Source organism: Suillus paluster, assembly GCF_016628075.1.
Source record: "Suillus paluster strain FC165 chromosome Unknown EDB91scaffold_18, whole genome shotgun sequence".
Taxonomy (NCBI): Eukaryota; Fungi; Basidiomycota; class Agaricomycetes; order Boletales; family Suillaceae; genus Suillus; species Suillus paluster.
Genome location: NW_024537578.1, coordinates 562,779 through 587,449, shown reverse-complemented (window position 1 = coordinate 587,449; position 24,671 = coordinate 562,779). Strand labels below are relative to the sequence as shown.

Genomic DNA, 24,671 nt, shown 5'->3' with positions numbered 1-24,671 from the left:
CACTAAGCAAAGCTCAGTAGTTGTCTGGAAACAATACTATATTAAGTACCTAAGCAAAGCTAGTGTACATCAGTGAAATGCAATACAAGATACGAGAGATGAGTATACACACCTCAGTAGTTGTCTGGAAACAATACTGAGGTGTCATCGAGGATGCAAGACTATGTAAATATGAATGGTTATGGCTTAGCTAAGAGATGGAGGATCGACACCCGGTAGAGTTCATATGGTGCAAGAAGTCGAGAAGTATGTGTAATGTATGGCATCAAAGGTGCAAAATAGATAACGGCAAGAATGGTCATACCAATGCCAACACACCCCTGCGCCGAGATGCTACTCGTGTGACACTAGTTATAGTCCCTCTGCGTGCTTCACGAACAGTGGATGAGGCAAGGCCTTTGTCAGGATATCTGCGACATTTTTGTGAGACGGCAGCCAGTTGGGTAAGAACACACCGTTCTCGATGTACTCGCGGATGAAATAGTAATGAATGTCGATATGTTTGGAACGTATGTGGAATATGGCTTCCTTGGACAACACGATGGCCCCGGTATTATCAATGTAGAGGACAATGGGAAGGGGCATTGGTACATGGAGGGCAGTAAACAATGATTTCAGCCAAATGCCCTCCTGGAGTGCATGAGTGACGGCCATATATTCAGCTTCCATGGAGGAGAGCGTGTGCGTGGTCTGCTTCTTAGAGACATGCTCAATGAGACCTCCCATGAAGAACCAGGCGTACCCGGAGATGGAGAGGCAATCATCAGGTGAGCCTGCCCAGTCGGCATCGCAATACCCATGGAGTTTTTCGTCTGCGTGATCACCCCCATAGTGAGCATGATAGTTCAGTGTTCCACTGAGGTAGCGAAGGAGGTGTTTAGCCACTGCATAGAAGTGGGGGGCAGGACTGGCACAGTGTTGGGCGAGGGTGTTTACAGCGAAGGAAATTTCGGCCCTTGTACAGACAGATAGATACAACAGTTCACTGACAATTTTCCAGTAGCGAGTGGGGAGGTTTGCAATGTCATCATAAACGTCAGTTGCAAGGCTGAAAGGATGCTTGGAGTCAAGGGGGAGTTGAACTGGGTTGCAATCAAGGAGGTTGTATTCATCTAGGAGGTGTGTGATATAGTCGCCTTGATGCATCCATAGTTGGCGAGAGGAGCGAGAACGCTCAAACTGAATGCCAAGGAATTTACTGATGGGTCCCAAGTCCTTGATTCCAAAGTGTTGAGTGATGCGACCCGTGACGTATGCAAGAAAAGTCTTCAAGTTCAAAGTGCCCATGCCATCATCGATGTGCCAACTGATGATGCAGAGGATGTAACCGGCAGAGGGGGTAGACTTATCATATATGAAAATGGCATGGTCAAAAGTGCAACGAGTAAAGCTGAGTTCTATCATGATTGCCCTGACCTGTTTATACCATTCCATGGCCGATTGCTTCAAGCCATAGATCGTCCTAAGCATGAGCCAGATGAGCATGGCCCAGTCACCTTCCTCAAATCCCTTTGGCTGATGCATATATATCTACTCCTTTAAAACTCCCCAGAGAAAAGCATGTCGTGCATCAAATGTGTCTAGTTCCCAGTCGTTTTGACATGCTAAGGCTGCGATGAAGCGAACAGAAGCCATTTTGATCACTGGTGCGAAGGTGGATCCATAGTCGACTCCAGGGATCTGTGAAAAACCTTGTGCTACTAAGCACGCCTTCTGGACTGGACCGCCTTTGTTGTCCTCTTTGAATTTGAGGACCCAATGATTGCCTATGGCTTTGTGTCCCTGGGGCAGTTTTACTAGCTTGTAGACGCTCATGTCCTTCATCATCGCAAGTTTGGCTTTCATGGCTGCAAGCCAATGTGCGTGGTCTGAACATTGCATGGCCTTGTCATATGTAGCAGGTGGGATCGCCATATCATAGTCTGGATTGGAGGGGTTACACTTTCAGTTGCTTCGAATGGCGATGTGAGAGTGTTCCTCAATGCATGCATTTGCCATGACCTCCGTGACATCTGTGTTGGACTTGATGTCTGTGATATCCTCTGGGATGCCTTCCGGTCTCTCAACAGTGTCTGCAATCACCCCCTCACAAAGCAAATTCTCAGCAGCGCGATCTGCTCGGGCATGGCGAAGAGCCACCAGACAAGCTTTGGAGGCTGCAAGCTCATCAGCATAAGTCTGGCCAGCTGGGGTATGAACTCGTGCACGAGATGAACGGCGCAGTGCAGCCGCAGGAGTGGTGGCTGGAATGGAGGAAGGCATGGATGAAGAAGGTGATGGAATAGAGAAAGAAGGAACATTGATGACGGTAGGTTCATCCTCCTCACCATCAGAGTCAGAGTGATGAGCAATGGAAGGGAGATTTTCATCAAAGATGACATCCCGCATGGTAAAGAATGTGCCAGTCTCTCTGTCATGTAGACGGTACCCTTTAACGCCATCTGGATATCCCATGAATATGGCAAGATGGGAATGTGGTCCGATCTTTGGCTGCAGCTCAGTGGGAATCTGAGTGAAACACTTAGCACCAAAGACACACAAGTGAGATAAGTTGGGCTTACGGCCGTTGAGGACTTCATAAGGAGTGATGCCAGAAGGAAGGGTAGAGGTTTCACTGCAGTTCCAAAGGTAACAGGCTGTAAGTGCAGCCTCACCCCATAAGGTCACCAGCAGGTTGGCAGTCTCAAGCATGGCAAAAAGCCTTCCTTCAATGGTGCAAATTGCACGTTCGGCCTTTCCGTTCTGTGGGTGTGCGTAGGGTGCAGAGAGTTGTTGAGCAATGCCTGCCAATGCTAATGCCTGAGTGAAGGCCCCACCGATAAATTCTCCTCCATTGTCTGAGTGAAATACTTTAACACGCCACCCTGACTGGTTCTCCCAATGCTTACAAATTAACTCCCATGCCTCTAGAGCTTGGTCTTTGCTCGTGAGAAGTTGTAAGTTGAGGAGATTCATGTGATCATCAAGAAAAATGATGAAGTGATGTTTTGTGTGTGGGGTTTCAACAGGGAAGGGACTGCATAAGTCAGAATGGACAAGGTCGAGAATGGTGAGTGCTCTCGGCATCTTGGAGGGTGGATAAGGCTTGCGAGGATGTTTCGCCATGATGCACGGCTCACAAGTATGGAGAGGGAGTGTGGTGTCAACCTTGGCACCACTTGAGAAAAGAGGCAGACATTTCACAGCCTCACCTCTGGGATGTCCCAGTCATGCATACCACAAGTCCCAAGATAAGGGAACCTTGGCAAATGCTGAGATCTCGAAGATGTGGTGATGGAGAGGAAGGTGGAATGAACCGAAGATCCAGGAATACGAGATTTCCCATCATGGGAACATCACTGAGGCAATCTCCATGATAGACGATTTGACAGTGGGGTGGGAAAGGTAAGAAGTTGCATGCCCATCCTTTCTTAAGCATATGCCCCACTGACAGCAGATTGATCAATGCCCCTGGGGCATGAAGACACCCACTGAGGCGAAGACATTGGACTACAGTTATTGACTGGTGAGTTCGGCCACACAGTCGCTCTATCCAGAAGTGGCTAACTTCCCATGGTTTGCTGTCTTCACAGTGACCTTCGCACTCGAATCGTAAGTCCAGAAATAGCTTTGATTCGTTATGAGTGTTGATGTGGTGCCCGAATCTAGAATGGTGGATAGCATCTGGCTAGTGATGCAAGTAATGTCTTCATCCTTCAACAATGACTCGGTATCAAGTTCTTCGGCAATGGTGCAGGACCAGTCTCGCATGTGAGATGATGAGGCAGTGAGTGCTGATGTTTCAGTGGATGAAGAGGGAGGTGCAGGGGTAGTCTTGGAGTCAGTAGCTGCTGCAGCTATGTCTTTCCAGTTTTCCTCCTTGTTCACCTCACTATGGTGCTTTCCCCTCCATTCCTCTGCCAGGTTGCATGCAATGTTCAATATTGTGCATTAACGAGCAGGGAAGGCCAACACATGCGGCATTTTCACAGGGCACCCCCTTGGGGTTGTGCTTATGAATACGCACTCCGGTAGCTGCATTCGTCTTGTGTTCAGTTTGGTTGTGTGAGACAGTGGTGTTGGCATATTCTGACCCTGGGCGAGCATTGATTCTTTGTTTCCCGCACTGATGATTCGCTTCTTCAGTGAATGATGTGGCCACTTCCTCAAAGGTAAGTGCTGCAACTGGATTAGAGGATGTTGTTGCAACTGGAGTAGAGGATGTTGCTGTGGCTGACGATGTTTTCACCATGGTAAGACTGTGAAAAATGACCCACTGGGGCGTTTCAGGAAGACTGTTGAGAAGCATAAAAATGCTCTCACTGTCTGTGAAGGTGATGCCCATTTCTGCGAACCTGTGACGCCCATTCTCAAACACACCAAGATAGTGTGAAGCATTGTCTGGGTCTTTCAGTCTTTTGGAGAAGAGTTGGGATTGAAGTTTGTATTGGGAAGTGACATCGAGATGGGATGAAGCGTTTGGATAGCATCTCCCACTGCTGACGAGCTGTTAGCTTCTCCCCAAGGATGTTTTGAATGATGGGTGAGAGTCTCCTTCCGATAATCACTTTCATCTGAGCATCTTCCTTTATCCACTCTTTCATGAGCACAAGCTCTGCAGCAGTAGGTTGACCTGCAGCTGCAGGTGTGGGCATGAGACTGGCGAAATTCTGCAACATCATTGGGATCAGTGCCAGTGCTACAATGGCTCCATAATCCCTCTCCTGCTAAGGCCAATTCTACAGCTCATTGCCATGTCATATACCTGATCTGACCGCTCCAGTATTGATATCTGCTCCGCTTTCCGACCCCCTCCGCTCCATCCATCCTCCGCTCCGTCCAATCACAAGTCCACATTCCGCCCTACGCTTCCACTCAACCGCTCAACCGGTCCCCTTCCATAACCTCTCCATTCAACTGGATCTCTTTCCCCTTTTAGATATATACTTTCCCCTTCAGTACATAGACCCTTACTTCCGGATCACCGGTAATTCCTATTACCGCCCGATCGCTGATCCTGACGCGTACATATTGATATCCGCTCCGACTTATGTCTTTGCCTGTGTAAAATACTTACAAACTATATCCTTGGTACATAGCTTTACAACATAGTTATCCTGGTCACTGCCTCATACATAGTAGTATATAACATATCATGTACTTAGATATTTTCCTCAGTCTTAATATTACTTGTCTTCTTGCAGTTACATCTTGTGAGAATTCTCAGTAGGACCTTGCCTCCTCTGGACACAAGTCTCAACTTGTTGTCACCTCCAACCCTCCAACCCTCCGCTCCGACTTAGAGCCTGTGCTCTAAGTCTTTCCCTTATACTCCGCCCCTATCAAATATTCTCCCTTGCCCCTCCACATTATCCTCCACCTTCCCCACCCCTACCAAACACTCCCCCTGCTCCTATCCACCCTCTGCATCACTCCCCGCCTTCTCCGCTCCACTCCTAGTCGGCCCTGCTGCTAGTAGCTCTTACTCCCTGACCCTCAAAGCTGGACCAAAGTGGTCCACTCGTCCTACCTGTCGGACAATGTCGGACCCGCTCCAAATTCAGGGCACATACTCGGCTAAGGGTGCAGTGCAAGAGCTGAAGCCAAGCCCTGACCCCTCTGCTTCCTGAGTCGGCATGGTACCTAACAGCCAACTAGGATGGTTGTCAGAGCTGGTCAGTTTCGGCAATGTGATTGAACTTTCCCATTGCATATGAGAGACGTTTAACCATTAGATAAATGCAAGTATTGAGTTCTTTGCTTCGTGCAATATCTAGGCCAATTTAGAGCCCAGGGCTCATAACCTGTATGCTAAGCAAAGCTTCAGTAGTTGTCTGGAAACAATACTATATTAAGTACCTAAGCAAAGCTAGTGTACATCAGTGAAATGCAATACAAGATACGAGAGATGAGTATACACACCTCAGTAGTTGTCTGGAAACAATACTGAGGTGTCATCGAGGATGTGAGACTATGTAAATATGAACTGGTTACGGCTTAGCTAAGAGACAGAGGATCGACACCCAGTAGAGTTCGTATGGTGCAAGAAGTCGAGAAGTATGTGTAATGTATGGCATCAAAGGTGCAAAATAGATAATGGCAAGAATGGTCATACCAATGCCAACACATTTCCCTCTTACCTGTGATAAAACCCATACCCGTGCTGAGGGTATGGGTATACATCAGGGTGCGGGTGCAGGTGAGAGCACCACTACCCTGGGGTTTACCCGTGCAGATCCCTAGCACTACCTGCACCCCAAACATCTCGCATGTCTCATGCCTGTTCCAGCCGTCAGATACTTATCGACCTCCAGCATAGGCTTGGGTTGTGGGTAGGTAGCCTCACTAAACATATTGGCAAGTCCTTTGTATAGTGCATCATTTGCTGCTAATAGTCCCTTTTCCAGCTGACTTTTCGCCTGGTGCACTTGATGCCAGTACCACCGCACTGGGTTCCACTCCCATTCTCGGACTTTGTCTCTTGACACGCACGTTGAAAACACCAGTGAGTGATCATTGACTTTATATTCATTTTCGCTTGTTTTTAAAGTGAGTTCAGGCGAGCGGCGCACGAAGCGGGAGCTAGTAGAATAAATATATCTCAGGCTCTATGAAAAGACCTCTAGTAAGAGTGGGTAAAGTACCTAGTAGAATAAATATCTAATGGTATGTTAGCTCTTTAGAATAACGCGAAAAATATATGAGACTTACATCTCAGGCTCTATGAAAAGACCTGAGATGTTCTAACGACTCGTTCGGTCCTTTATAGTACAGATAGGATAGATAAGTAAATGATAAGTAAGTTGTCCGTTACTTAGAGATAGACATTCCAATATCGACGAGCCTCGGCCGACGTCAACGCGTCGCCTCATCGTACTCACTGGTTGTGCTCGTACTGTTTCACTCTCATCTTCTACAGTCCGTCTTCCGTTTCCTTCGTCTCGTCGGATTCCAACACTCCCCCTTGAGCGCAAGGCTCTAAGCTCATCCGAGCGCAGTAGCTTCTGGAGGCGGGGACGGGGTAATGCTTTGGTAAAGGCATCTGTGACGTTATCTTCCGTCGGGCAGTACTCGAGTGCGAATGTGCCGCTCTTGACATGCGCATGGACGAAGTGGTATCATAAGTCGATATGCTTGGTACGCGAATGAAACTTGTTGTTTGACGCGAGAGCTATTGCAGCTTGGTTATCACAATATATGGGGGTGGGAAGTTCAACTGGTCCGTAGAGTTCGTCAAGGAGTAACTGTAAGTAGAGCACTTCTCGTGCTACTGTTGTGAGCGCAATATACTCAGCTTCTGCGGTTGACAGCGCTATCAGCGGCTGTTTGTGCGCGCTCCATGCTACGGGTCCTCTGTTTAGCATAACAACATAGCCCGACATCAAGTGTCTGTGCGGCTGGGACGCCCAGTCCGCGTCAATGTACGCTTCGATCCCAGCATCTGTGCCTCCTAAGGTGAGTCCAAGATCGGCTGTACCTTTAAGGTACTGAAAGACGCGTTTGTTGGCTTCCCAGTGCACTCATCCGGGGTTGCGCATGAATTGAGATAACGTAGCTACTGAGAATGCGATATCGGGGCGAGTACTGGTTGCAGCGTACATTAGGGACCCTATGGCCCTCTGGTAAGGTACGTCTTGCATGGCTTCATGTTCGGCGTGTGTCGCGGGGGACTGGTCTGCTGACAGGACGGTTCCTACGTCCATAGGCGTTTGTGCGGTTTTCGCATCAGTAAGGTAGAACCGTTCAAGGATAGTGTTGATATACGCTTGTTGAGAAAGGGTGATGTTCCGTGCCTCGCGGTCACGCTCGACCTTAAGTCCTAGAAGCCAATTAAGTTCTCCCAGGTCTGATATCTCGAAATGATTGCAGAGTTGGGCTTTGAAGTGCTCGATATGGCTGAGATGGTTAGACGTGATCGCCATGTCATCCACCGATACAGTGACGACCATGTGCTGGGTCGGGGAACACTTGAAGTACACAGCTTGGTCGACTTGTGAGCGTGTGAATCCTATCTTCGCGAATACCCCAGCTAACTCTTCCGCCCATTCAAATCCGGCTTGCTTCAATCCTGGCAAACTCCGTTTCAACTTCAACACCTTTCTCTCATCTCCGTCCTTCAAGTACCCTGGTGGCGCCCGCATGAAGATCTCCTCTTTAATGTCCGTGTAGAGGTAAGCACTCTTTATATCAACTTGGTGGATTTCCCAATCCTGCTGGGCGGCCATTGTAAGGACGGCGCGGATTGTTGACATGTTGGATGTGGGTGCAAAGGTGTCGAAATAATCAACGCCATATTGCTGACGCTGCCCGTTAGCTACCAACCATGCTCGCAGCTTCAACTTCTCGCCTCCGGGACCTCTCTTCATCGCCAGGATGTAATGGCAGGGTATAAGGTTAGCGCGGGGAGGTGCGTCTACTATTTCCCATGTTCCCAGCTTCTCCAACTGACTTATCTCATAGTCTATCGCTTCTTGCCATTCGACCGCGTCTGGGCCATTGAGGGCTTGTTGGAGAGTCGGTTCGGGTTCTGCTGCGGCTGCGGCGAATTCGTCCGCTAGGTCTGCTTCTACAGGGTGGAAGACCAAGGATGCACTCTCCCCCTGGTGCAGGGTGGCGTAGTATCCAGGCGGAGGTCGCGATCGGGTCGCTCTGGGGGCTGGCGGCGGTTCAAGTTGTCGTGGCGCTTTGGGCGGTGTGGAGGGTGGTTGGGGCACAGACGTTCTGGACGTTACTGTCGGTAGGAGCTGCTGGTAGCAGTTCTGGACTCCCCCTCGTCTGGTACGTCTGCTGCCACAGTCACACTCACCGGGCTGAAACTAATGTTTCTCTCGACCGACACTCGCCTCTTCCCTGGCCAGTATACTCGATAGGCCTTGCTCTCCTCATCCACCCTGACAAACAGTCCTTCCTCGGCCCTAGCATCCAGTTTCCCTCCTGTCGTCACGTGAACGAACATGGTGCAGCCGAATTCGTGGGCCTGCGAGAGCGATGGACGTCGTCCATGGACCAAGTCAAAAGGGGTGTGGTCAGGAATAGCACATGAAGGTAAGCGATTCTTCAGCCAAGTGGCGTAGTTAACCGCCTCTGTCCAGAGGAAGTTCGGGAGATCACGGGCAAGGAGCATAGCACGCGCTAGCTCTACAAGCGTGCGGTTGAGGCATTCAGCCACTCCGTTCTGTTGTGGTGAGTCATGCACTGTTAACTGCCACTGAATCCCCTCTTCCTTCAGGTACTTGTCGAATTCTCGACTCAAGTATTCTCCCCCGGGTCAGACCTGAGGGTCTTGACACACATCCCATCGCATTGTCGCAACAACCAGGCTTCATATGCCTTAAACGTCTCTAGCATGTCGCTCTTGTGCGTGAGGAAGCTGACTTTAGTCTGCCGAGTAAAGTCATCGGTAAAGGTCATATAATAAAGGCTACCACCTAGGCTCTCAGTTCTGGCTGGACCCCATAGGTCCGTGTAGATGACCTCACCTGTACATCTTCGCTCGACTTTCAGATTCCTTCGGGAATGGCTTACGCATCGCTTTAGCCTTAGCGCACGTGTCGCAGAACTCCAGCTTGGAGTTTGGGTCTAGGTCGACGCCATCGATCAGGCCCTTTTTTACTGCCTCTAGAACCGCGGTTTGAGAGACATGTCCCAGCATTCGGTGCAGCTCATAGACAGGTAAGTTTCATTCGTGCAATGTTAGCGTGGTGCTGATGCTGTCCAGCGATGCTATAGAGACCCGCGATCTGGGGAATGGTGGTGATAACACTACGCTTGGGGGCAGGTGACAAAATCTTGCACATCTTGTCCTCGAAGTGGACAGCTAAACCTCCCGCAGTGATCCTATTAGTCGAGATGAGGGTGAAGGCCATCTTGGGACTGTACAACGCGTCCTTGAGAGTGACCCTAGTGCGGTCTTTGCCGTTTGGTAAGTCCAACACGACGTCTCCCTTGCCTATAGCGCTAATGGTGGATCCATCGGCCGTATGCACGTCCTGCGCCTCTATGGGGACATAGTTGACAAACTTGGACCGATCCGGGCAGAAGTGAGATGTGGTGCCTGAATCAATGATGGCGCTGCATCAGTTCTACGGGGATGTTCAGTTCCTTGGCTATGCTAGCCAAGTTGGACGTTGCAAACGCGAAGTTCTCTGGTGGGGTAGGTTCGGAGGTCGCTGCATTAGCTCCCTCCTTAGGCGAACGGCTACCTTTCTTCTGGCATTGCTGATTCGGCCCTTGGCCCTCTTTGCCCCCTCCAGGTCTCCAACAGTCACTTTTATAGTGTCCTTTGCGTTCGCAGTTGAAACACGTTACGTCTGCCCGGCTTGGTTCGTTCCTGAGGGCTTACGGCCCTTTCCAGGTCCGTTCTTGGCCATCAGTGCCGCGTTTGACCCTTTCTTGGAGGTACAACGGTCCGTGAGGAGACGATGCTCGTATTCCTCGCTGATGACAGTGATAAGTTCATTGGGGGTGAGTGCCTTCTGCGTGATCTTTGCAGCGGCATTAATGGAGGATAGGAGGGGTCTATAGGATTCGGGGAGCGAGCCGAGTAGGATCGCATGAAAATCACGATCCTCAATTGCCGAGCCCATGCCTGCCAGGGATTCGCGCAGTCTCAAGAGTTCCAAGAAGTGGGCTTTGACGTCGCCATTCTCTTCGCACCTCAAGTCCTGCAGCCTGCGGCAGAGGTCAATCTGGACCAACTCAGGTCTTACCCTCATGGATATTGCAGATTTCCTTCCAAATCTTCGAAGGCATCTTCGAGCTTCTGAACACGCAGTAAGAGACAATCCGTGATCATGCTGAAGATTTGCTGCTTCACGAGTGAGTCCTTCTGCAAATATTCATCTATTTTCTTCTCTATCTCCTTGATCTCTGCTGGCATAGGCGTCGAGCCATCTGGCTTCTTGACGGTGCTCGTCAGTTGGGTCAATACTATATTGTACTGGTCTCGTGGCACGGCCGTCTGCATGTCGCATCATACCTCTAGCACTGATCGCGGTCAACATCCATTCCTTGTAGGTAATCCAATTGCTGCCGTCTTCGGCTAGCTTGGGGATGTTGAATAGCGCGGAAGTGGTGCTGGGGAGCGAAGATTCCATGGCCTGTGTCAGGGCTCATAACCTAAAGTGAGTTCAGGCGAGTGGCGCACGAAGCGGGAGCTAGTAGAATAAATATATCTCAGGCTCTATGAAAAGACCTCTAGTAAGAGCGGGTAAAGTACCTAGTAGAATAAATATCTAATGGTATGTTAGCTCTTTAGAATAACGCGAAAAATATATGAGACTTACATCTCAGGCTCTATGAAAAGACCTGAGATGTTCTAACGACTCGTTCAGGTCCTTTATAGTACAGATAGGATAGATAAGTAAATGATAAGTAAATTGTCTGTTACTTAGAGATAGACATTCCAATATCGACGAGCCTCGGCCGACGTCAACGCGTCGCCTCGTCGTACTCACTGGTTGCGCCCGTACTGTTTCACTCTCATCTTCTACAGTCCAGTCTTCCGTTTCCTTCGTCTCGTCGGATTCCAACAGTTTTACACAGCTAAACCTTGGTCCGTCGTTTGCAGACCAATGCTTGTCAGTAGGAGCAATGTACTGCTCTAACCACCACACTATTCTGTCTTCAATGGGTGTCCCCATCGGCGTTCTTTTATTGGTGCATTTTCATTCCTTCCTATGCAACCAATTTTTATCATACCCGTACGCTTTTCCCAGGTGCATCCAGTACACCCGATCTACCTGGCAGTCTGGGTTCTCTAGTTTTGATCGGGGTACTTCCTAACACGACTCTAAATAATGTCGAAGCATATGAAGCCTGTGATAACAAATATCAGGTGTAAATAGGAAATACTAATTATACGGTTTCAGATGGGTAAGGTCTCAAGCTCTCGAACATTCTATTCCTCGATCTTCTAAGACCTTTCTGCTGGCAAGGTACGAACACCACAAATTTCCACTTGTATTGATTCTGCCTTGTGTCCGGCCATGAAAGACTGCACGTCATACATCAACCAAAAATCAAAAATATTTTTCTACCAATAACCATTTCACATAGTCGTAGACCAGCTACTGAAGGCAACATGAGAAATCCACTGCGGCGAAACATCCTGGTGATGAACATTGCCCTGAATCTACTACGAATATAAGGGAAGACACAGATATCCAATTATTTTGGAGACGGGCCTTTGATGCCAATAGAAATACTATGCCGCTAGGAAGGAGATGCCGCTCGAGTTAGAGGATATGTGTCTTCATATCAGAGTATAGTTACAGGGCGTCTAGGATATCGCGTGATTCTACGAGTTCCTCAAATGATTGCCCGTCGATATGGTACAGTGTCCCAGGCGCTTGGAGCAGGGGCTATGGTGGAGTGAGCAAAAAAGACGGGCATCGGATGCAAGGCATGATCGAAGTAGATCCTCTCGGTGATACATGCAAGTCTTCCTGGAGGAGAAATATGGTAAGGGTGCAAGCAACTGAGATGCAGGCAAACGTGACAGGATGAATACCTGGATACTAGTGGGACATTGAGGACTCGCAGAAGAGGCTATCCTGTAGTTATAATGCATTAAATGCATGATAGTTACAAGACAAATGTATTGCATTAACCATTGTAACTATCAGCAACCTCTTACATAACATTACATAACATCTAACCTCCGAGGCACCAGGCAGAATATAATCCTAGCTAACCCTAACTAACCACTAACCACCTAACCACTGACCACTAACCACTAACCACTAACCCTCTAACCTCTAACATCTAGCATCTAACCTCTAACAAACCTCTAACATCTAACAATCTAACCTCTAACCCCCTCTTACTAAGATTAAAAATTAATTCATTAGCCATTACAATTGTTAATGCAATACCTTATCTTGTAATTACAATGGTAATGCATTATTCCCCCAGGGTGAGGTGCGCAGAAGTACGCCAGTGAACAGCAACTGGTAGAACTAGTGTCGCCTTTAGTATTTACTGTAGGATGAGAAGCCTATCGAGTATTGGGCCCGTTAGATATGAGGGGGTTTTCTCTCCCAATCATGTTTGAGGGTGTGTGTCGATGATTGGAGGGTCCGGATGCTCACGCGCACGTTCGAAGCCCAAGGTATCATGCAGGTAAGTTACATACAGGGGTCCAGAGAAGGAAAGAGACAGTCTCGGCAAACACCGGAAACGCCATCACAGAATCCAGAGTTCTTTGAGCCCGCCCTCTTGATCAATGGTGGTAACGATAAGTGCTTAGTGTGGGCCAACCATGCGAACGTCCTTCCAATGGTCTTGCCCGTATTGTTGGCTCTGTCCCTCATTTTCACGACAGCCAATTGCTACTGGAGCTTGTGGCCCTTCGTGTCCAACCATGCCCCAAGAAGACCTACCAGCAAATGTACCGGGCGACAGCATGCAGCCTGGCAAATGCTTCTGTACCTCAGGTCTCAGGAACAGACGATGGCTCGTTGCGGCAACCAGGCCTAGGCTGACTACTATACAGGTATCTTCATTTCTCACCTCTTTGCATCTTCTGACTCTTGCTTCAAGCTGCATTCACGCTCAAATCTTCTTCGTCACTTATTGCGTCGTCTGCCGCCTCATCTTACCTTCGATCCATCACACTGATGCAGACCATGACACGCTCGATAATTCTCTCTCATGGTATCAGCTCCATCAGTATCGTATATCCCGGCTCGGCTCATCCGCACGTTGTAGACTTCTTTCGTTTTCAGCGGTTTGCATGTACGCACTACGAAATACACTGGATCCTATCTATTACCTTGCTAAATGACTGGTATGAGTGATACAAGAGTCGCAAGGCTGGGTCAGCATCACAAGGCACTCTGACACTCGTATGTCTGCTCCACACTGCTTACCAGCAATATAAGCCATGGTGAGCCACTTCCACTGATGTCCATACGACACTGCCTGCTCTGTACGACAGGCTCCCCTGCTGCCGTTAGTCTTATATTTTGGTCTCATCGCTTAGTGGAATATAATGACTAGCGTCTATCATCGACACCATGGAAATATACAAGTACAGCACGCCGTGAACTCTCATCCATTTTTCCTCTCCCTCTTCATCCCCAGTCCATATCCCTACCCTTTCTTTTCCTACCACCCATTCCGCCCATCACTCAATCTTCGATGTCCCAACGTGTCGCTCGTCATTTACTTCATCGCGACATCATGCCCGGTAGCTTGGAAGGCCGATCTGTCAAACTCGAAGGTGGGCCACTCCATACCACCTTATTGTTCGTTTCGCGGTCTTCACGCTCTATCTACAGTCATCAGCGGAAAAAATCTCAAAGTCCCCCCCTCCGAGCGCACCCTCGTAGGCATTTACATATCCGTCGAACTCGACTCGACTCGACGCTGGAAATCAGCCATTCGAGCGATAAATCCGTAGTGTGGGGCGATACCGTGAACATGTAAAGCATTCCACACAGACTTGTGGACCCGAATCGAGAACTGGTCCTGGTTTGTAGATCATCACTTGCGTCACATAAATTATCAATAGAGATCCGGGCATCCTTTGAGCTCGATCGAATGCTAGGCAATGACACGTCGTGGGATGAGCTGCTCGATCACGGTAATGAGCCTTTCAGTGAGTGAATTGCTTTTCATTCATGCACATGTACTAACGCGTCGTAGATCCTTCCTTTCCGCCCGTCCGTGGTGTCCGCCCTTCTCTCATCCTGAAGGCTACTGTTGAACATGCTTGTGGAGATCAGGATGGCGCACGGATCGATGTGCCAACCCTAGTACCCGTGTTTTCTGCTGCTGCTGACAGAGCGTCCATCGCTGAATGCGAGATTGCTCGACGCAGGCCACACAATATTTGCCAAATACGAGAGAAGCGAGAGCATTTTCAGTGGGTTCTGGGCCAGCGTCCGGTCGGCCATCCTGACCGTGCAGCTGCTCTCACCAACTTCGCGTGGGTCCGCCTCCAAGGTTTTATCCGCAAGGATTCCCAAGAAATTGAATCAACTACCTCCCTATTTCGCGACGCCATTGCATTGCATTGCAACCGCACGGCCACCCCGATCATGCGTTATCTCATTACGGTATTCAACTCGCTCTACATCAAGGAGCGTACTGCTGCTCTGTCCAGCGGGCAGCTACCTTCGTCGCATCAGCATAGACAGTGCTGTCGATTATGTGATCTACGATTGCAGCAAGCTTCCCATAGACGCAGGCATCCACCTTCGACGGATGGTACTCGAACTCTGTCCTCTGGGCTATCAACGCCGTCCAACAGCATTCAACAAGCTTTCATGGTCACTCAACACACGCTTTGCACAATGTGGAAGCATTAATGATATCGACGAGAGCATACAACTTGGTATTGAAGCGGCTTCTCTGATCGCCGAGGGATATTCTGGCCGCGATATCTATTTCCATAACTTGCCCGTTTCACTCAGACATCACTTCGGTCACCAAGGCGAACCTCATGACCTTGACGAGGTCATCTCTCTATACGAAGAAGTGCTGTGCTTGCGCCCTATTGGACGCAATCTTCATCGAGATTGGACAACCTGAGGGCCGCCCTTTTCGACTGTTTCTGTGACATAAATGACATAACAGAGCTATCAGTCTCCGTCGCGAGGCAGCGATGTTATGCTTACCTATGCTAGCGAGGATCTCAATGAGGCCATTGATGTGTACCGTGAACCACTTCGGTTAATGCAGCCTGACGATCCAGAACGCCATCCAACTCTTCACAATTTAAGCTGGGCACTGTGCTTTCGTTGCACGCACACTCGGAAGAATGAAAATGTCGAGGAGGCGATTGATCTCTGCCAAGAATCATTGACAGTTTTGCCTCCTGCACCCAGAAAGATGCTCCGGGTGCATGTGGCTGCAGCATGCCTATCTGTCTCGTTACGGGGTGCAGCATAAGCCTGCTGATCTGTCACTCGCAGTGGAGAACTTCAGACTGACATCAAAATACCGTACTAAAGGATTTCCGATTCGAATCCAGGAGGCTTGGGACAGCCATGTGATGACGCGATCCTTAATTATATTATCTTACGGCGCAATGCTGCAACTGCTTTTCATGGTGCACGATCACTTCCAGTAGACGCGGCATCATGCGCTATTCGTCGTAATGGTCTGCAACAAGTGGTTGAACTTGAGGAGCGGCGTCGCGGTCAACAATAGTCACTTGCCTCTCGACTCGGGATTCCGCTGGACGACCTTCAGTCTGAAAGTCTACCGCTAGCTCACAAACTCTCGAGCTCGGCAAGCGCCTGTCTGACGCTCAGGGCTCTGCAGAAACTGCAAACCGGACTGCAGCTGATCAGGCAGCGACAGAATACCGGAGACTTAGTCACACGATGCAGTGGGAAGCTGCGGTGGCTCGAATTCGCAATCTTCAAGGTTTCTCGCGATTCTTGCTCCCACCTTCGTACAACGACTTGCAAGCAGCAGCGTGTCATGGCCCAGTCGTGATTCTCATCGCGAGCGAATACTCGTGTAACGCCATCATTGTCCCAACATCAGGGGATCCCCATCATGTTCCCTTCCCGTCTCTCACTCTTGCAGGTCTCGAGGCTGGAAGACGACTTCACCAGGGAGATACGGCAGACGTCTTTTATGGGCCTAACGGAGTCGAGGGCACAGCTTATAGCACTCTTGCGGAGGATATGAAGTCATGTTACCCATTGTCAAGATACTCTTGCCATGGCAAGCAGGACTGCGAGCAGCCTTACGATCCATGTTTCGCCATGAAAGCAAAACCTCTCACACTGCTCGACATCATGGAGAACAACGCTCCGGAAGCCGAATTTGCGTTCTTATCTGCGTGTCATACCGTCGTTGACGATGTGAAGACGCCCGACGCCACCTCACAGCTGGTCTGCAGTTTTCCGGGTTCAAGAGTGTCATTGGCACACTGGGTGGTCGATGACGATGTTACAAAACACGTTGTCGAAGCTTTTTATGAGAATATTTTCAAGAACTTGAAGAAGGGCGTCATGGACTGTACGAAGGCAGCCTCGGCTCTCAACAAGGCTACGGACTCCGTGAAAAAGAAAGTGTCGCTCGAGCAAAGGATTGTTTTCATTCATATTGGTGTGTAGTTATATGTTCATCTGTCATAATTTCACAAGCTGGCGTCTTCTTCTACTGCTGTGTAAGTACTTGTGTATCGAATGTTTCCGACCCTTTTACAACCCAATTTTTCAAACTGTTTTGTCACTCTTGTGTTATCGTCTACGGTGGCAAATTAATTCGTTGCGGGAGCTCTCTTGACAGGCAAGCAATGCGGAGACTCTAAGTACTTACCTCAAACTCCCGCGTTTAAACAGCAAGGCCAACTGGGCAACGTGCGTCACAACTTCACATTTACGCAATAACAGGCTTGTGTGAACCGAGAGAGTACCATTCACAGCCCAAGTTATACGGAGCGGAAATCACAATCGATAAGGCTTGAAAGGAGATATGCCTTGCGTTTGAGATGGCGGCCAGATTTCGGCATGTTGAAGGTCAAGGTGACATAAAGGTACAGACACGCACCGTTGATAGAGGTCTAGACCCCTGATGCAGTCAGGGTGCTGGCTATCGCCAGTCTTCGACTGGCAGTAATATTACGCGACACTAAGAGTCGAGGCAGACAGTGCGATCGACCCTGTGCAGCATACCAGTACTATCAATACCAAGCGGAAGCTGGTTAAGCCACATCATTATAGCGCGTGGAACTTCCACGATGCAGATAGAAGCGAGAGATATACCTGATCTAGGCAATGCGAACTTCGCCGAGTTCCTGGCCTTCCGAGAGTCCTCGAGGATTTCCACCACGATGGTTTTTCCCCGTTTGTCACGGTCGAATGAACTTTTGCCTGCTTATTGCAGCCTGCAGGAGTCTAACGGGTCGAGTGGACGTACAAAAAACAACTCAATCATTATATCATGAGAGCGGTTTTGATTGATAAGGAAGTGAAATGAGGCAATCATAGTACTAGTGTTGGTGGTACTAGTAGTGGTAGTGGAGTGACGTCCTGTCGACGACGGCCGCTCTTCATACTCGCTTCACCGCGTAGTAACGCCACTCCCTTCAAGGTCAAGGCTTTACTTCTTATAAGTGAACCTCGATAACACCTCTCTCATTCCACCCCATCCTTCCTTCGAGTCTCGACCCAACCACAATGCCTAGAGTCAAGCAAATTTGCTGCAGTAAGTCCTACGATGGTATCTCCTATTTATCTGATTTATCATTTATTATGTCTAGTCGGTGCTGGATACGTCGGTGAGTCGCTGCTTCACAGGGTCGCTCTTGGGTTCCTCGAGTTTACTTGTACTTTACAGGCGGTCCTACCTGCGCCGTGATTGCACTGAAATGCCCTCACATCCGGGTCACCATTGTTGACTTGAACCAAGCCCGTATCGATGCCTGGAACTCGCCGGACTTCAACCTGCCCATATATGAGCCTGGTCTGGATGATGTCGTTCGCAAGGCTCGCGGACGCAATCTCTTCTTCAGCACCGATGTCGATAAGGGCATCCAGGATGCAGACCTCATTTTCGTATCTGTGAATACTCCGACCAAGAAGAGCGGTGTCGGTGCTGGCTTTGCCGCAGACTTGAAGTGAGTTTTCGATTTCTCCGATCCTCCCGTCATGTGATGGTGTGCTGATGAACTGGAGCTTAGCTACGTCGAGCTCGCCACTCGGCGCATTGCAGCTACCGCTACTTCATCAAAGATCGTCGTCGAGAAATCTACCGTACCTTGCAGAACCGCGGAATCCATGCGCACTATCTTGGATGCCAACAGCAAGCCTAACGCACGCTTCGACATACTCTCCAACCCCGAGTTCCTCGCTGAGGGGACCGCCATCGACGATCTCTTTGCTCCTGATCGCGTGCTTATCGGCTCTTTGCAGACCCCTGAGGGTAAGGAAGCGTGCGAGGCGCTCTGCGAGGTTTATCGGAATTGGGTACCGTGAGTGTATTCATGGCAGTGCAGAGCTGATGACGTACTGACCGACCACACAGAAAAGAAAGGATTTTGACTGTTGGCCTGTGGTCTTCTGAGCTCTCGAAGCTAGCTGCAAACGCTATGCTTGCGCAGCGCATCAGCTCCATCAACGCACTGTCCGCTATCTGCGAAGCCACAGGCGCCAACATCGCCGAGGTCGCTCACTCCATCGGACAAGACTCACGCATCGGCCCGAAATTCCTTCGTGCATCCGTTGGTTTCGGAGGTAGCTGTTTCCAGAAGGATATTCTCAATCTTGTCTACCTATCAGAGAGTCTTAATTTGAAGGAAGTAGCTGAGTACTGGAAGCAGGTGGTGACGATGAATGAATACCAGAAGAGGAGATTCAGTAAGCGAGTTGTGGATACCTTGTTCAACACCATCACTGGCAAGGTACACAACTTTTTCGTGCATCAGTCGAATCGAATTTAACCTATAGTAGCGCATTGCTGTTCTTGGATTCGCCTTCAAGGCCGACACGGGTGACACTCGTGAGTCAGCTGCCATCACGCTTATCCGCGACTTCCAGGAGGAAAAGGCCCTTGTCAACATCTATGACCCCCAAGTAAAGCAAGACCAAATATGGGCAGACCTCAACGAGGCTAGCCCTGACGTGTCACTTGCGACGAGTAAGCCAATTTCGTATATGTCATCTCCGCCACTTACGCTGCTTGCAAAGTCAAACGCCAAGTTTTCGTCTGCTCTTCTGCATTGGAAGCCTGCAAAAATGCTGAGGCAGTCGTCATTGCCACCGAGTGGGCCGAATTCAAGACAATTGATTGGCAAGCCGTGTACGCGGGTATGAACAAGCCTGCATTTGTCTTTGATGGGCGGTTGCTTGTGGATGCCGACAAGCTCAGGTCGATCGGCTTCAAGGTGGGCCTTGGATCCGGTGTCTGCCCGGATAACGGTTACGATACTAACGCTTATTCTGTTCAGGTGACTGTCATCGGCCGTGGCGAACGCCTCTAGAGCTACTCCATTCCTTTCAGCCCCCGAAAAGGATATATCATCCATAGGCCGGGCATTTCGCCCACTTACCTTCTTACGAAAAGAGTGCTAATATCTGTTGTACCCTGATATCTTTTGTTCCCCCGGATTGTACTGTCCCGGATTGCGCGTTCTTGCATGAATCTAGAAACATTGGCGAATGAAATTGATGATACCTTCTGATTTCATTTCTCCATTATATGATAGTGTGTAACAGGGGCAAGTCATCATACCGCCAAGTACCTAACAGCAATGTTCCCCGCAACTTGCATTCATACCGACACGTCACATTGATGTCCTCCAGGATGCGCAAGAGACAGAGAAGAATATGAATTCATGATACATGCCACACGACGCACAATTATCAAGTGGACGTATACATAACGACAATATCAAATATCAAAACAGGCTCAAAGTCTGATCGCCTTAAGGACAGAAACAGAACATGCTACAAGAAGAAACCTGAAGCAGATATCAGAGAACGAAAACGACAAGGAACACGACTATGAAAGAAGAAGAAATAGGTTTGGTAGGCATGAAATAGATGGAGAGGAAACTTCTGATTGTTCTCAATGCCACGCCTTTGGCCTTTAAGCACCAGTTAATAAGATCCCTTTAATCAGGAGGTGCAGCTCCGTTATGATCTGGAACGGCGACTCGCACCGTCCGGCTCGTGTTCGATGATAACGAATTCAGGCCACAGGGGGTTCTGCACAAGCCGTATCTGCTGTATCCGCGAGCATGTGGCAGCTTCTCAGTTCAAGGACGACAACCTAACAGTGGTCATCACCCAATGTTTCCCCAAACAGACGAAATCGAGTAATGCTGCATCGGCCGAGGATACTGCTGCTGCGGCAAAGGGACCGCAGAAGGGTTAAATGCACCACCCTGTTGGAAGTGTAGCCCCGATGGTGGTGGAAGAGGAGCAGTGGCGATCTCCGCGTTCATGTACAGTGGTTCCTGTGGGTACGCAAAGGGTTGGTGACTCACTGCGGTATGTGCAGTCTGATATGAAGGTGAACTCTGAATCGTACTAGCCGAGTGTGATATCGAACGATGTTGCCCGAGACCAAATGGTCGTGAGACGGAGTGAATATTTAATGGATCATGCGCAGATTCAAAGGAAGGTGACCACGGGGATTGTGAATGTGCAAAAGAGGATAGAGGGGGAGGCCGGTTAGAGGGGTGTATATCTCGGTTGCTTGGCGTCGATAAATTGTGCTCGACACTATGTGTAGGCAAAGCCTGAGACTGATTGGTCACCAATGCGGCCCTGGGATTGAGATTTGGCAGGTTCTGATCAAGAGTCGTTGACCATATCGAAGGTGGAGCGTTCGAGGGCCCAGAGCCAAAAAGAAATTGAGATGGAGGTGCAACAGACTGGTGGCGGGGAGATCGTGCAATGTCACCACCGACTTTGGAGAAACTGTTCAATAAATCCTGAGCCGTCATTCCTGTGAAGGCAGAAGGTGGCGATGCCGAGACCATACGACCTGGAGACACAGCGATGGATGAACTGGGGCTGATGAAGTTGTTGTTGGTCATGCTTGATGCCAATATGGGTGTCGTCGGCAGAGCCGATAACACTCCCGGCGGCGAAGTGGAAGCCCTAGAAATCACATCAGACGCATGGAAATGAAAGAGGCGCTCTGTTACCTTGGGTCCCAAACTACGACGTCATCGTCTAGTTCATCACCTTCATCATGTGTCTCGGCGTTCAGTACGGTTCTGAATGCATCTTCAACTGGATCATCGTTGTCAGTACGCCCTGTATCAGTCATAGCATCCTCTTCCGGAAGGGCCTCCCGTGGCATCAAGTCAAAAACATCAAGAGAATGGACTACAGGCGTAATAGGCGTCTTCACAGGATCCGCACCGATTGCCTGAACCTGAGCCACAGGTGCTGCAGCAGTAATTTCAAGCAGAGACTTGAATGTATCACCCTGCAGTTTGATCGGAGAATCCTACGGTACGATAAATATGATTAATTCAAAAGCAGGACGATCGGCTCTTACTGGTGATTCGGCGAGATTCTTAACATCTTTGAGTAAATCGGATATCCTCATTAGCTGTTCTTCATTTGGGTGAACGTTGTCGCGGCCCTGCGGTCCCACAGCGGTCACTCCGTTCCCTTTGCGCGCATCGGTGCCCACGATTGTAGAAGTATCGCCAATCATGAGGCTCCGCAGTGGAAGAAAGCCTCTAAGGTCCACGTCCTCATCCAGTGGAGAGAGCAACGGAGGTAGTTTCTCTATTGGGAATAGCCGGTAGAGGGCGCTGTAAAAACGCGAGTAATGCTGCCAAAAAACTGGCATGTCTGAAACAAATACGCCTTGAATTTCCTCGACCTGGCTTGATCCCGCAGGGCGTGTAGCATGCGCCACATATTTGAGATTTGCTAACAACCACTTGCTCGCAACACGCAACGCGGGTAGAGTGCGCCTGAATGCTGCGGTGATCCGTTGCGCAAGGTCATTCTCAGCTGCGTCTTCCGGTGGAAGGGCAAGTTCATCAGCGCCTATCTCCAGGAGAGACTGATAAATTGCAAGAACATGCTTCAAGATCTGGGATTCGACGGTAGCTGGGTCAGGAATTCCCCCAGATCTCCTATTCGAAGGTGGAGACGTGTCCCGGATCATGCGATGTTTCCACAATGCTCCCTCAGAGAGAACAATGACCTTGGTCACAGCATCAATTGGAAGAACGCGCTCTGAAACAAGAGCGGCGAAATCCTTGACGACATCTGCTGCGTGGGCAATAGGATTTAACCTTGATCTAAAGAATGACGCCGAATTATGTCATCTCGACAACTAAAATTATCAATCAAATACAGTCACTCACTTATCTGAACCTAATCGCCATAATGCATGCAACAACACGACTTTCTCCTTAAAGGACTCGACTCTCATACGTGGAGGTAGATCGCCAATCTCGGGGGCCGCTTGCACCCCTTCCCTTGTCCTCTTGGCCTGCTGATCGAGCGATTTATTGAGAATTTTCTTGACATTCTCGGATGCGGTGTCATAAGGCTGACGGACGCAAAGCGCCCTGTAATAGTGGAGAAGCGAACTGAACATGTCACCCTGATAGAAAGCGAGAATGGCCAGCTGATGTGATGGATTGCCCTCCGAAGGCACTAAAAGGCGTGCTTGCTCGTAGCACTGGACAGCTTTGTCGTAGTTCCTGGCGCGTGGTATTGAGTCAAAGCTTGGGGTGCCGCCTCTCCTGTTGCGGCCACCCCTCCTGGCTGGCGCCTGTGCCATCTTCTTGACCCGCTCTAGGACGTCCTCCACCCTCATTGTAAAGCTCCCGATATCGTGCCATATCACCCAAACATACTATAGCCTTGCTGAGGATTGCAAGGTTGGTGTCACGTTCGGCAGAACTGGTAGGAGAAGGCGTATTGCCTTCAAGGGGGAATTGAAATTGGTTGCGACCGAAACTGGAGTTCTGAACGCCTTCGTGTCCCCCAATGGAGCCATTGGAAGCACCAAGGTCATCTGGAATTGCAATGTTTAATGCAGAGAGTATATGCTGTGCTTCGTGAAGTGCGAAGGATCGCTGGTATCGAGCCACTAGTTGTGTCCAAAATTTCTCTTCTTCGGCAAGAAACTGGCGGAAACGTTGCATCAGTTTGCGATACTCCACCGGGCCATGATTACCCTGCCTGGGCTGATGGCGGGGCGCAGATTGCAGTGTTCGATCTAAAGTTGCAACGTTCTGCTTGTAGTTCGAAATAAACTGATAAGAGGTCTGCATCCAAAGATGAGTCTCCGCATCCTTGGACTCCTTTGCGTATGGCTCGACGAATAATAGACGCAGATACAAACGTCGCAGACTATAGACACTGTCAGGGGAATCCCGTCGAAAAAGGATTTTTGGATGTGAATACCTCTTCCTTTGAAATTCAACCTCTTTATCCCATGGAAGGTGAGTTTTGAGAAGCTCTTTCAGACTTTGGTGGGTTGATTTTGCCTCACTAAGTTGAGGATCAGTTAGGGATCAAAGAATTCGAAGACAGCAGCCAGCACCTTGCAAGCTGGGAGGCGGAATCGGTCATTGTATGTAATGTGTGCGCGTCTAGATGGACTATGTGTCCATTTTTTTTCTACCTTCACGAACGTCGAAGACAAAGTTCAGCGCCAAAAGTCGTTTTGAGATGAGTGATAGGTGAGCGACCGTGAGACAAACCGGCTGCTCACATAACAATCATACAAAACTTGCATAAAACTTTGATTTGATGCTGTGCCAATTGAAGTCTATTCAAATTTATAGTCAAACATTCCTCGTGACTATTACTTCGTAAGTACCACTGTGGGGTGCTAGGTCACTCAACAAAGATCCGCAGTTCGACGTTCATGTCGTTAAGAGATACTTGTCAAATGCGCCACCATTAGACCTAGAATGCGTTCGTTTCCCGTGCCTCCCGTTGTCGTCTTGCTGAGGCCGCATCAGACTGAAAATCTAATCACCCGCTGATGTTTTCAAGGAGGGTTAAATTACAGAATTTTATGCGTGATTAAGAAATCTACACGGCACTTTTCCCTCTGGGAGAATGCGTTTGTTCTGACTGCGGTAAGCTGTCTTTTTAGTAGTTTCCTCACGGCCTAACCATTGACACCTCTCCTCAGGCTATTTATATGCTTGAGTTCTAGAGACGAGAGCTGTCACAAGTCTCTTCGCACACACGATCGCAAGGAGTTCTATGTAGTAGTACCCTGCATTAGGG

At 49.3% G+C, this 24,671-nt stretch overlaps 6 protein-coding genes across 6 annotated transcripts; 4 read left to right on the top strand and 2 right to left on the bottom strand.

The window, feature by feature from the left end:
- Positions 1-3,528: 3,528 nt before the first annotated feature.
- EDB91DRAFT_1081112 (uncharacterized protein) lies at positions 3,529-4,661 on the bottom strand (the record flags this gene model as incomplete). Its single annotated transcript, XM_041315343.1, has 4 exons — positions 3,529-3,896; positions 4,257-4,274; positions 4,303-4,334; positions 4,360-4,661. The coding sequence occupies 4 exons, from the start codon at positions 4,659-4,661 to the stop codon at positions 3,529-3,531; spliced, it is 720 nt and encodes a 239-aa protein (XP_041178622.1).
- An 8,422-nt stretch (positions 4,662-13,083) lies between these two features.
- EDB91DRAFT_1125725 (uncharacterized protein) lies at positions 13,084-13,875 on the top strand (the record flags this gene model as incomplete). Its single annotated transcript, XM_041318411.1, has 1 exon — positions 13,084-13,875. A coding segment is annotated over exon 1 (521 nt), but the record flags the coding sequence as incomplete, so codon positions are not given.
- Positions 13,876-14,121: 246 nt separating this feature from the next.
- On the top strand, positions 14,122-15,516 carry EDB91DRAFT_1247225 (uncharacterized protein; the record flags this gene model as incomplete). Its single annotated transcript, XM_041322785.1, has 4 exons — positions 14,122-14,405; positions 14,463-14,581; positions 14,629-15,103; positions 15,153-15,516. The coding sequence occupies 4 exons, from the start codon at positions 14,122-14,124 to the stop codon at positions 15,514-15,516; spliced, it is 1,242 nt and encodes a 413-aa protein (XP_041178620.1).
- A 960-nt stretch (positions 15,517-16,476) lies between these two features.
- On the top strand, positions 16,477-17,121 carry EDB91DRAFT_1125717 (uncharacterized protein). Its single transcript, XM_041318410.1, has one exon. The coding sequence runs from the start codon at positions 16,623-16,625 to the stop codon at positions 17,055-17,057; it is 435 nt and encodes a 144-aa protein (XP_041178619.1). The 5' UTR covers positions 16,477-16,622; the 3' UTR covers positions 17,058-17,121.
- Positions 17,122-18,122: 1,001 nt separating this feature from the next.
- Positions 18,123-20,349, top strand: EDB91DRAFT_1274606 (UDP-glucose/GDP-mannose dehydrogenase family, NAD binding domain-containing protein; the record flags this gene model as incomplete). The annotated part of the gene is made up of 7 exons (XM_041324634.1): positions 18,123-18,150; positions 18,206-18,223; positions 18,283-18,562; positions 18,626-18,916; positions 18,970-19,345; positions 19,395-19,581; positions 19,632-20,349. 7 exons carry the CDS (start codon positions 18,123-18,125, stop codon positions 19,922-19,924), a joined length of 1,473 nt encoding a protein of 490 aa, XP_041178618.1. The 3' UTR covers positions 19,925-20,349.
- Positions 20,350-20,728: 379 nt separating this feature from the next.
- On the bottom strand, positions 20,729-24,127 carry EDB91DRAFT_1274594 (uncharacterized protein; the record flags this gene model as incomplete). Its single annotated transcript, XM_041324633.1, has 7 exons — positions 23,974-24,127; positions 23,835-23,921; positions 23,282-23,780; positions 22,784-23,229; positions 21,958-22,717; positions 21,599-21,906; positions 20,729-21,551 (listed from the first exon to the last, which is right to left on the bottom strand). The coding sequence occupies exons 1-7, from the start codon at positions 24,000-24,002 to the stop codon at positions 20,729-20,731; spliced, it is 2,952 nt and encodes a 983-aa protein (XP_041178617.1). The 5' UTR covers positions 24,003-24,127.
- Between the last annotated feature and the right edge of the window lie 544 nt (positions 24,128-24,671).

What these genes read in the sequence shown, in the direction of transcription:
- EDB91DRAFT_1125717 (XM_041318410.1), top strand. Translation starts at nt 16,623, where the DNA reads ATGAAGTCATGTTACCCATTGTCAAGATACTCTTGCCATGGCAAGCAG.